The 12,512-nt window shown below is 36.8% G+C and overlaps 1 protein-coding gene across 1 annotated transcript in view; it reads left to right on the forward strand.

The window, feature by feature from the left end:
- TM9SF2 (transmembrane 9 superfamily member 2) overlaps nucleotides 1-12,512 on the forward strand; it is a 62,948-nt gene that overhangs the window by 21,797 nt on the left and 28,639 nt on the right. Inside the window, exons 5-9 of the mRNA XM_025441018.3 lie at nucleotides 3,177-3,306; nucleotides 4,358-4,482; nucleotides 6,821-6,932; nucleotides 8,603-8,682; nucleotides 9,427-9,535. Coding sequence (XP_025296803.1) covers nucleotides 3,177-3,306; nucleotides 4,358-4,482; nucleotides 6,821-6,932; nucleotides 8,603-8,682; nucleotides 9,427-9,535 — 556 coding nt within the window. The remainder of the gene's footprint in view (nucleotides 1-3,176; nucleotides 3,307-4,357; nucleotides 4,483-6,820; nucleotides 6,933-8,602; nucleotides 8,683-9,426; nucleotides 9,536-12,512) is intronic.

Below are 12,512 nucleotides of genomic sequence, written 5' to 3' on the forward strand. Positions count from 1 at the left end.
GAGATACTGAACAGAAAGACTGTCTTCATGTACTTCTCTTGAATGTTTATCAGTATCTCAAACTGTCTCATTGCCCAAACCACAGGAGGTTAGGAACCATTGATTTCAGTTTGACATGCCCAGATCCTGTGATTGGAGCCTGTCATTCTATTGCTCCTCCCTTCCATATACATGGAACAAAAAAGTCCTCAGAAGGGGCAGCCTTGGGTCATTTACCCATCCGTGAACTAGTCTGTAACTGGGGAGATTAATTCTGATTGGCCAGATGAGTAGAATCTGGTTCAGTGTCCTAAACCATATAGGAATAAGTTTCAGAGGTGTTCATAGCAGAACACCCCTAGAATGAGGAGGAAACTTGCCCATTACATTTGTGTGAGCTTCCTCCTCGTGTGGCCTTCAGTGCAAACACAAACTTGAAATTTCCTCATTTCTTTGTTTCTAGTAAGCCAAGAGCTTTTTTCTTCTAAGCTACTGTGAGAAGATTAGCTAATTGCTAAATCAGTATAACTTGAATACGTTTGCTTATTCATAAATAATTGAAATTTCCCTTGGTACTTTCTCTTTGCTTCAAATTGTTCTTTAACAGCCTTCAAAATAATATCTGAAGCTCAGTTCTTACAGTTTTATGTTAGCTTCATCCACCCCTATTTACTCTAATAGCTACTTGTTTGTTGACAAAATGAAAGAATGGCTCTTCAAGTCTATAGGTGATTTTTTAGCTGTTTCTTCTACTGTCTGTTCTTAGAATGCTACTGCTTAGAGGCTTGCTCCTAAAGGTAATAGAAGCACCTCTTCTTCGGTAGCCTCCTCAGAGTAAAGTACTTAGAAATATATATATATTTTTTAAGATTTTATTTATTTATTCATGAGAGAGACAGAGAGGCAAAGACAGAGGCAGAGGGAGAAGCAGGCTCCATGCAGGGAGCCCGATGCGGGACTTGATCCCTGGTCTCCAGGATCATGCCCTGAGCCAAAGGCAGACGCTCAACCACTGAGCCACCCAGGCGTTCCCTAGAAATATTTTTAACTAATTTATGACACAATTAATATAGGTACTACTTTGATGCCCAAATGTATATAATAACAAGAATAAATAATTTAAAATAGTTTGTAAAGTTAGAAAGCATTTGATAGTGAAATTGATTCAATAATTTGTGATGGGTATGTCAATTGTAAACTTAAACTATAGTCTGTCTAAAAACTTGAAGATGCTGGGCAGCCCCAGTGGCGCAGTGGTTTGGCGCCGCCTACAACCAGAGGGGTGTGATCCTGGAGACCTAGGATCGAGTCCCATGTCGGGCTCCCTGCGTGGAGCCTGCTTCTCCCTCTGCCTGGCTCTCTCTCTCCTTCTCTCTCTCTGTGTCTCTATGAATAAATAAATAAAATAAAATCTTTACAAAAATATTAAAAATTAAAAAAAAAACTTGAAGATGCTGGTTATTCAGTCTTTATCTGTTTGAGTCCTTTTTCACTGTATCAGAATGAAAATAAAATTTTAAGTATTTTTGGTGTTATAAATTCAAATAGCTACTACTCCCTCCCTAACTTATTAGCAAGGCAGTAATTGAAAATTATATTCTTTAAATTTTCTTAGATTTATTTCCAAGTATTTGGTTTTTTTTAATGCTATTACCAGAAAAGGTTATTGTGTCAAGATATATAAATGGTGCTTAAGATGCTTGCTTTTAAAAAGCCTAAATTGCTCCTTAATTTTTCATTTTGTAACTAGCACTATAATTTTTATGTAGTATTTTTTTGGCTATGATAGCATAAAGATGTTATAATCAATATATTGCCAGTATATATTCATTGAATGGACTTAATTCTCTACCTAAAAATTAAAGCAATTAACTGATTGTTTAAGCCTCCAAAATACCTGAATTATTTATTTTATATAGCATTGCTTTTATGCTTCTAATATTTTATAAGCCTTTTTCATGAAAACTACTAGCCTGCTGATTATAATAATAATGAACTTAATAGTGTAGGTGATTCTAAAATTTGGTATATTGGGTACTATTAAATAGCATTTAAATGTGACAAGACATGTTTTATTAGGTCATTAATGTACACCTTGGATACATATAGAATCATATTTTTACTTCCTAAGGCATACATTAATTAACAAATAAAACATGCCCTGGAGTGTCATCTTATGACTGTAATATAGCTAGTATATTTTTAGTAATTTTTTTAGATTTGTATCCTGCAGTGTGCTCTTGGGATAGGGGACCACATGCTCGGACTTTAATGTAGTTAGTGCTACAGAACCTTATTCTTTACTTATTTATTTTTATCCCCCTTTTAAGTGTGTTTGTTTGTTTGTTTATTTATTTATTTACTTATTTAAAGGTGTATTTTCTTTTTTTTAAAAAAGATTTTATTTATTTATTCATGAGAGACAGAGAGAGAGAGAGAGAGAGAGGCAGAGACACAGGCAGAGGGAGAAGCAGGCTGCATGCAGGGAGCCTGATGTGGGACTCGATCCTGGGTCTCCCGGATCATGCCCTGAGCCAAAGGGTGACACTCAACTGCTAAGCCACCCAGACATCCCTATCCCCCTTTTTTAAAGCTTTTTTCCCACTATAGAACTTTTCAACTTTGTTTCTCTAGTTTTATAGCAGCATTTCTTTCAGACACAAGTTGGATTTACTTGGCTTTAATAGATAATACTATAATTTTCACTTTTTCACCTGGCCCTTAAGTTGACTCTTTTCCCATTTTGCAGTTATGTTCTTCTTTACATTGAATTACTTAGTAATAAAGGACATTTGCTTCTATACTGTTCCATTAAATTGTTCTCAAGGAACTAAATACATTGCTTTGCACCTAATTTAGAGCTTTGAGTATTCTGCTAAAGGTAAACTATACTTATTTATCTAGATAATGATATTATTAAATTAGCAAGTCGGCAAATTAATTTATAAAACTCTCTTTCCTATATACACTTATAGTTTCAAAGAAGCTGTATTTTTCTTCACTGTAGTGTATCCAATATTGGAATAGTGCTATTATTTCTGATACATACCATATCTTAATAAAATTCTTTTATTATAGTTTTGACATCTTAAGGCATTTATAGACATTTAAATTTTGTAAAGTGGTAACACAGCTTTGGGCAGTATTTCTTAATCATGTTTGATGATTTCTAACTTGACTTTTATTTCTGTGCATAGGATTGTTGATAATATGCCTGTAACGTGGTGTTATGACGTTGAAGATGGTCAGAGGTTCTGTAATCCTGGATTTCCTATTGGCTGTTACATTACAGATAAAGGCCATGCGAAAGATGCCTGTGTTATTAATGTAAGTTCATGAAAAACTCTATGCTACTTTTTAAAAATGTTTTTTGGTATAGAAGGATTCTGTCTTTACCTGGACAGAATTTGTTATATTCATTGAATGAGTACAATTCAGATGTTCTAAAATACAACTGCTTAGATCTTAAATTTAAACCAGATTAACAATGTATAAATTTAATTTTAGAACTAAAATAATTCAGATTTAGTTCTGTATTCACTGAGAGTGTCTGTTATATGGTAGGCACTGTGCTAAGGGCTGGGACTTTGTATGTTCTGACTCTATTAAAAGTTTAGACTCATAAATGTATATATTTTTTAAAAAGCAGATTAGTGGAGTGCCAGGAATACCTCAATATAAGTCCATGAAATTTGTATCACAAATTTAAGTCCATAAAATATTATATTGCACAAGTTTGATATTATACCTGTTTTAAAAACTAAATGCATAGTTTATTGCCATTCTTTTATATTTAAAAAGGATAGTAAAGTGAAGATGTTAACATATAAAGTATTAAAATTATTGGGGATATATATTAAATTTTATGTAATCAGGTCAATCCGATTTAATCTCTTAATTAATATTACCTGGTAGTAGAAGTTAGCATGAGCTTGATCATGAAACTGGTTACATTAGCTAATGCTTTTGGGAGAGTTGACCAGAAACACTTGCATAATTTAAGTTTTTTGTTTAGTCTGAAGTTATAAAACTTCTAAGGAGGAAAAGTGTTGAAATGTGGAAGATTTAGCATGTTCATAACATGTAACATTTTAAAATTTATTGTTAGTTTTGTCATAAGTGGAAAGCTAGAAAATGTTAGATGTATTCTTTTTTAATAAGTACCTACTTTCATGTAAGAATTAAAATATTAAAGAAGCATAATTTGTACTCTGCCTGTTAGTTTTGGCTGATAGAGAGTTAAGCTTAAAACTGAAACATTTTTATGGGAAGGATTAAAGCTCTGTCTAAGCTCAAATATTCCTACTTGTGCCTCATTTTAAAGTTTTGTTTTGACTCTTGTATAGCCAGTTTTCTACCTTTAAGTTCTGTTCCACAGTCAGAATTCCATGAAAGAGATACATTTTACATCTTTAACCATGTTGACATCAAAATATACTATCATGTTGTTGAAACTGGGTCCATGGGAGCAAGATTAGTGGCTGCCAAACTTGAACCAAAAAGGTAACTATACAAACAGGTAAAAAGTAAACAAATGTGGGGGTGCTTGGCTGGTTCAGTCAGAAGATCATGTGGCTCTTGAGCTCAAGGTTGGGAGTTTGAACCTCACATTAGGTGTAGAGGTTACTTAAAATAAAATAAAGGGGGCACATGGCTGACTCAGGCAGTGAAACATGTAACTCTTGATCTCAGGCTCATGAGTTCAAGCCCCATTTTGGGCATACAGCTTACTTTAAAAAATAAAATGAAAAGAAATAGAAAAGTAAGTAAATGGAAGTGAAGTTGTTCCCAAAGAATAAATATTTAGGGCCCAGTTAATCAGTATTCTAACATATAATCTGGCATTTCAGGATTGATTTTACTAAAACTCCCTTTAGGAGCACCTGGGTGGCCCAGTCTGCCATTGCTCAGGTCATCATCTCAGGGGTCCTGGGATCAAGCCCTGCATTGGGTTCCCTGCTGGATGGGCAGCCTGCTTCTCCCTCTCCAATGCTTGTGCTCTTCTGCTTCCCCACCCCCTTTCAGGTAAAGAAATAAAATCTTTAAAGAAATAAAAAAATAAAACTCCCTTTAGTGTGATTTGCTATTGAGTTATAGGTTGTGCAGATTTATTTTTCTTGTTATGGTAAGTAGTTAAGCCAAAGTGCGTTTTTGTTTTGTTTTTTAATCAAGAAGTTTTGGCAGTTTTACTGTATCAGCTTGAAGTGAATAATGTGACTGATTGGGACGGTGTTTCTTCTTATAGTGGAAAAGCATTGTCTCTAATATTTGCAACTTGACTTCTTATCAGAGTCCCAAATGAGCTGATTTTTAAGGTTTTATTTTTTAAGTGATCTCTATACCCAACATGAGGCTTGAATTTACAATCCTGAGATCAAGAGTTGCATGCTCTTCTGACTGAGCCAGCCAGGCACTCCCTCAGATGAGCTGAGTGCTATCATTTCTAAAATCTCCATGCAGTGTTAGATGCCATTGCCTGACAGGTCATTCAAAGGGCATCTCTTCAAGTTGTCAGTATTTTTAGTATGAAAGTACCTGTCAGTTATTCATGGGATCCTATTTTGATTATTCCTTTTTGTTTGTTTTTTCATGACTTCCCCTCACCCCTCATTTAATTAGCCTTTTCCCCCATGCCACTGGTGGTAAAGAAATGCTTGCTGGGGTGCCTGGGTGGTTCAGTTGGTTGAGCCTGGGACTCTTGATTTAGGTTCAAGTTGTGATCTCAGGGTTGTGGGATCCAGCTTTGTGGGGGGCTCAGTGCTCAGCGCCAAGTCTGCTAGAGAGGCTCTCTCTCCCTTTCTCCCTCATCCCACTGTGCACACACTATCTCTCTCAAAATAAGATAAATAAAATCTTGGGATGCCTGGGTGGCTCAGTTGGTTGAGCATCTGCCTTTGGCTCAGGTCATTATCCCAGGGTCCTGGGATCGAGCCCCATGTCAGGCTCCCCACTCAGCAGGGAATCTGCTTCTCTCTGTCTTGTCTCTCTCTCTCTCATTCAGCCCCTCCCCCACTTGTGCTCTCTCCCTCTAAATAAATAAATAGCTTTTTTATTATTATTATTTAAAGATTTATTTATTTATTCATGAGAGAGGCAGAGACACAGGCAGAGGGAGTAGGCTTCCTGCAGGGAGCTGGATGGGAACTCGATCCCAGGACTCTAGGATTACGCCCTGAGCCAAAGGCAAATGCTTAACCACTGAGCCACCCAGGCGGCCCATAAATAAAATCTTCAAAATAAAATAAACAAAATTGCAAAGAAAAGATTCCCTCTCTCTCATAGCCCCTCTGTCTCACCTGTGCTCTCTTTAAAAAATGCATACCATTATAAGATGGCAGTTACTTTAAACTCCCTTAGTGTTTGTTTTTATTTCTTAAGGTATTTATTTATTTATTTTTGAAGATTTATTTATTTTAGAGAGCGCCAGTGTGTGCAAGATGGAGGAGGGGCAGAGGGAGAAGAAGGAAAGTAGACTTCCCATTGAGCAGGGAGCCAGATGTGGGGCTTGATCCTAAGACCATGACATCATGACTTGAGCCAAAATCAAGAGTTGGACGCTTTATTGACCCAGCTGCCCATTTTTTTTGAGATAGTTAAATGCTTTTCAAGTATAGTGCTTTTAAAAGTTTGTCTCTAATTTTGAGTAATAATTTCTTACACATATTTATAACTAAGCACATTATTTATATGAAGTAAATATTTGTAATATTAAATGTGGCATGAATAATTTTGCCTTTGACTGTGGTAGCACTGTAAAATATGTACAGAACTTCTAGTCTTTACCGCATTTTTTTAAAGCTATACTTTATCAGCATCTTGCCAAAATGTTTTTTTCCCACAGCTTCAAACATACCCATATAGATAAACCGGACTGCTCTGGACCCCCCATGGATATAAGTAACAAGGCTTCTGGGGAGATCAAAATTGCCTATACTTATTCTGTTAGCTTCCAGGTGAGTTTGTTTTATCTCTGGAATAACTCAGAAATTGATTTTAAATTCATACTACTTAAACTAATTAAAAATATTAATGATTAACCTTGTCACATAGATAAGCTTTTAATGAGCTGATATGGAATAGTCAGTGCACTAGGCAACATAATCACACTCAAAACTTAAGTCTCGGGATCCCTGGGTGGCGCAGCGGTTTGGCGCCTGCCTTTGGCCCAGGGCGCGATCCTGGAGACCCGGGATCGAATCCCACGTCGGGCTCCCGGTGCATGGAGCCTGCTTCTCCCTCTGCCTGTGTCTCTGCCTCTCTCTCTCTCTCTGTAGCTATCATAAGTAAATAAAAATTTAAAAAAAAAAAAAAAAAAAAAAAAAAAAAAAAAAAACTTAAGTCTCCATTTAAATGAGAAATATAGTAAATTGGAGAATTAAACTTGATTAAATGTTAAGTCATAAGAGGTACGTAGAAGACAAAAGGTAAAGAGGCATAGAGAATAGTCTGAAAATGTCAAAGATTTAGGTAACAAGCATTTGGGAAAATGACACTATTTTGAAGTCTGGATTAGTATAAATTTTAATGGAGAGTTGATAGTAGATGATTTATATAGATTTTTGGGGAATTCAAGGGAGTGTTTTCATTTATGGATAAGTTTCTTGGAAGGAAAGTAAAAGTTCACTTTATGAGAATCTTAGGCAATATTCTACTTCTTTTTTTTTTTAAGATTATTTATTTGAGAGTAGGAGTAGGGCAGGTAGAGGGAGAGAGAGTCTTAAGCAGACTTCACATTGAGTGTGGAGCCCAACACAGGGCTCAGTCTCACCACCCTGAGATCACAACCTGAGCCCAAACCAAGAGTCAGATGCTTAACAGACTGTGCCACCCAGGCACCCTCCACTTCTATTTTTAATAAACTAACTTGGCAATCAAGTATAGTTACAACGTTTATTCTCCTCATGTAGTGTGTAATTTTGCAAGCCTAGTGCTATAAACACTATATATTTCTTTTTAGGTATTAAGAGCTTATTCTGGGTGACACCTGCCAGATGCTCAGTTATGACTCTATTGTTTCATAAGCATAGGTGACATCAAAAAGAATAAAAATTAAGTACAGCTCTAAATTTTGATATCTAAAATAAACTTTTGCTAGCTAAAATTTATTTATTTATTTATTTATTTATTTATTTATTTATTTATTGCTAGTTAAAATTTATTTATTTATTTTTAATCTTTTTTTTTTATTTATGATGTCACACACAGAGAGAGAGAGAGGGGGGCAGAGACATAGGCAGAGGGAGAAGCAGGCTCCATGCACCGGGAACCCGACATGGGATTCGATCCTGGGTCTCCAGGATCGCGCCCTGGGCCAAAGGCAGGCGCTAAACCGCTGTGCCACCAGGGATCCCCTAGTTAAAATTTAAAGCAAGACTTCAAAAAAAATGCAGGTAACTAGGTACTTATAGGAACTCTTATTATTTTTTATTTGCTACTGAATCTCATTTTGATTTTCCTGACTTGAGTTAGAGCTAAAGTCTGAAACTCATGACTAATCCAAGTTATGATAATGAGAAATAACATTTGTTAACTGAATGGAAGGTCTGTGGAAATGTTTAAATTCTTAATATACTTTGTCAGCAAATGCTTATTTGAAGAGTTATGTTTTCTTTGATCTTTGTAGGAAGATAAAAACATCAGATGGGCATCTAGATGGGACTATATTCTGGAATCTATGCCTCATACCCACATTCAGTGGTTTAGGTAAGAGTACAGAGTTAATCCACTTTAGGTCTGTGCTTATGTTTTGTCCCTTTGAATATCTTCTTTATTCTTTAATCCTCTCTAGTTCTCCAGAAGTCTGGGCTTTTGAGTTGGATAGATACATGTGCTCAATCCTGGCTTTAAGTCACTGTTTGTGAGTCAGGCCAGGTCACCGAGTTATTCAGAGTCTGTTTCTTTATCTAGAAATACCTGCCTCACAAGTCTGTCCCTGAGGATTAGAGGAGAATGAATGAAACAGAACATTTGACCACTTTACTTGAAATGGAAGAAGCCACTGCTCATGTTAGGACTATTTATTATTATTCTCTCTTCAAAGCATGACTCAAAATTTTTATCTGGATAGTTGTTTATAGTGCCATCACTCTCCTTTTCCTACTTTGTTGACTGCCTTTTGACACTCATTAACTTACGGAGTAGATTTGTCATAAATTTTTTGAGGACACAGATCTTTGTTGATCCTGGCAGCTTGTATTGCATTTATTTGGGCATAGTACTTATTTAATAATGTTGACCACAGACAAAAAATTCTAGTTCTCAAAGGATTATAAGATTGTTATGATAAGTATATAAAGTTATGTATCCACTAGAAGGACACAGTTCTTTGAATCTGTTGGATTTCAGGTCAAATTTTGATTTTGATCAGTACTGTTTTAATGTTACTGGATAAATATTTTAAAAAGAAAATTAAGCTACAGATTAATCCTGACATGCTTATTTCTACAGCATCATGAATTCCCTGGTCATTGTCCTCTTCTTGTCTGGAATGGTGGCTATGATTATGCTACGGACACTGCATAAAGATATTGCCAGATATAATCAGATGGATTCCACGGTGAGGGAAACATTTGAACTGTTCTTTGGTCTGTTAAGGATAGTCTTTATTTTATTCTTTGGAAAAAGTTGAAAAAATGGCTTTAGAATCTTTCTTCTCAAAAGTTATCCTGAATTCACCTTTTCAAATAAGAAATGATCCTTAAGAATTGGTATTCTCTAGAAACTTAGGCAATCCAGTATTCAGAGCTGCACTCTTCACAGCCCCATCTGTGTTAGTGGATTGTGTGGGGTGGGTGTAGGTGCACAGCTCCAGGTCTGTCCCCTGTTTTCAGCTCTCAGATTGGCCATTCACAGCATGCACCCAGCTTATGAAACAGCAGGGCTGAGTGGAATTAACTCCCAAGCAGGTTTTATTTGTGTGTTTAATTTTTTAAAATTAATTTTAACTGAAGTTTATCATTTCAGCATTTTGGTATGTTCAAAGTTATTTAATGTCCCAACTTCATTTATTCTCAAAACACCTTAAGTTGCATATTTTACTTCCTATACTTTTTCATTGTATAGCAGCTCTTTGATAAAATTTCCACAAAAAACATAGTGACTTGTAATGAATACAAAAAACCCAGATTTTATTGCTTTCTTTTCCCTGACTTCTTAGCCTTTTCCCCATAACTTTCTTTTTTTTTTTTTTTTTAAAGATTTTATTTATTTATTCATGATAGTCACAGAGAGAGAGAGAGAGAGGCAGCGACACAGGCAGAGGGAGAAGCAGGCTCCATGCACCGGGAGCCCGATGTGGGATTCGATCCCGGGTCTCCAGGATCGCGCCCTGGGCCAAAGGCAGGCGCCAAACCGCTGCGCCACCCAGGGATCCCTCCCCATAACTTTCTGTCCTAATTAGAAAAAGAACATATTAATGTTACTAAGATTTTTAGCATTTCTGTGCTACAGTTTCTTTTCTGTTACTTTTATTGATTATTTAATTAAAATAATTTCAAGGGGGATGCCTGGGTGGCTCAGTGGTGGAGCGTCTGCCTTCTGCTCAGGGCATAATCCTGGAGTCCTGGGATCAAGTCCCACATCGGGCTCCCTGCATGGAGCTTGCTTCTCTCTCTGCGTTCTCACGAATAAATAAACAAAATCTTTAAAAAATAATAATAATTTCAAAGGCAGCTCCGGTGGCCCAGTGGTTTGGCGCCACCTCAGCCTGGGGTGTGATCCTGGAGACCCGGAATTGAGTCCCACGTCAGGCTCCCTGCATGGAGCCTGCTTCTCTCCCTCTCCCTCTGCCTGTGTCTCTGCCTCTGTCTGTCTCTGTCTCTCATGAATAAATAAAATCTTTAAAAAAATTTTTTTTTCAAAATATTCTTCATAGTTGGCAATTTCAAATGATTGCTGAGCTAATATTTTTTTTTTTTTTTTTTAATTTGTGCAAAGGTGCCATGGGATACAGGGCATGGCAACCCTGCTTCCATTCTTGCTCCCATTCCCTTTTCCTCCCTTACTGTAGTGGTCAGAGTCTGTTGCAGCATAATTCAGATCATTTTATTCCTGATCACAGCCCTCCTCCAGTGGCTTCTCATTTTACTCACAGTGAAAGCCAGAGTTTTACAATGGTTCATAGGCCCTACAGTGCCCCTGAAGCTCTGCCACAGCCACACTGGCCTCCTTGCTATTCCTTAGAAACATCAGGCATGTTCTCAAACCTGAGGCCTTTACACTTGCTTTTCTCTCTACCTCAGATGTTATTTACTCCCTCGGATATTTACATTAGTCTTTACTAAAATAGGATCTTCCCAGTAAGATTTTCCTGACCATCTCATTAAAATTCACCTCCCTGGCCCCCACACATCCATATCTAAGTATTCTCTACAGTACTTACCACTATTTAATGTACTCTATATTTTACTTGCTTGTTTTATTGTCTGCCTTCCCAGTGAGAACTTGTACTCTAGATGGATTCTTCTGTTACACTCACTGTAGTATCTCTGATATTTTGAACAGTGCTGTGCTTATAGGTGGTACTCAGTAAATATTTGTTGAATGAATGAATGAGTCATTCCTTGATGTACAAGCTTTGTTGATGCATTGCTGGGTTCAGGATAGGTAAAAAGGTATCCAAGGACTACCTCCCAACTCCATTCTACCCCCCACAAAAGTGAGCTGAGACCAGAGCAGGAAGCAATGCAAGCACAAGAGGCAGGTTGGAGTTCTCCTTTGAGTCAATGCTTATGTAAAGTTTCTAACCATTGGGAGACTAAACCTTGGGTCAGTAATGGGAGAGCTGAACCTCAGTCTTCTCCTGTATTAAGCATGAATTCTTGAAGGGGAGCAAAATGATTCTAGATTAGTAAGTGCCTTCTGATTCTTGTCAGAATTAAGTAGAAATCCCTTGAGGCAAAGTCTCCCAAATTTAGGTTTGTAGGATTCCCTCAATTTAAGATCAATAAATATGATCTAGGGACGCCTAGGTGGCGCAGTTGGTTGAGTGTCTGACTCTTGATTTTGGCTCAGGTTATGATTTCAAGGTTATGGATTGTGTCCCACATTAGGCTCTGTGTTCAGTGAGGAGTCCTCTTGGGATTCTCTCCCTCTCCCTCTGCTCCTTTCCGCTCCTGTTTCTGCAAAAGAAGTCTAAAAAAAAAGGACCTGTTAGAAATTCACAAAAATTTACAATAAAATAACACGTTAGAACTCCCCCTGAAGTCCTAAATATGAAAAAATAACAAATATTTAGGTAAAAGGAACATGATGTGTCCCTAAGCAGAAGAAGTGAAAAGAAATCCACATCTAGATCAACCATGACAAAAACAGAACACCAGAGAAAAAAGATCTTAGAATCAGCCAGAGAGGGGGAAAAAACTTGAACATCTGCAAAAGAAAAACAACTAAATTGGAAATGGAAGCTCAGAGACAAAACGTCTTATATCAGTGAGAGAAATTAACTGTTTACATGGAATCATGTACCCAGAGAAGGTATCTTTCCTTTTTTTAAAAAAAAAGATTTTATTTATTTATTCATGAGAGACACAGAG

The sequence above is a fragment of the Canis lupus genome, chromosome 22 (assembly GCF_003254725.2).
Source record: "Canis lupus dingo isolate Sandy chromosome 22, ASM325472v2, whole genome shotgun sequence".
Lineage (NCBI taxonomy): Eukaryota > Metazoa > Chordata > Mammalia > Carnivora > Canidae > Canis > Canis lupus.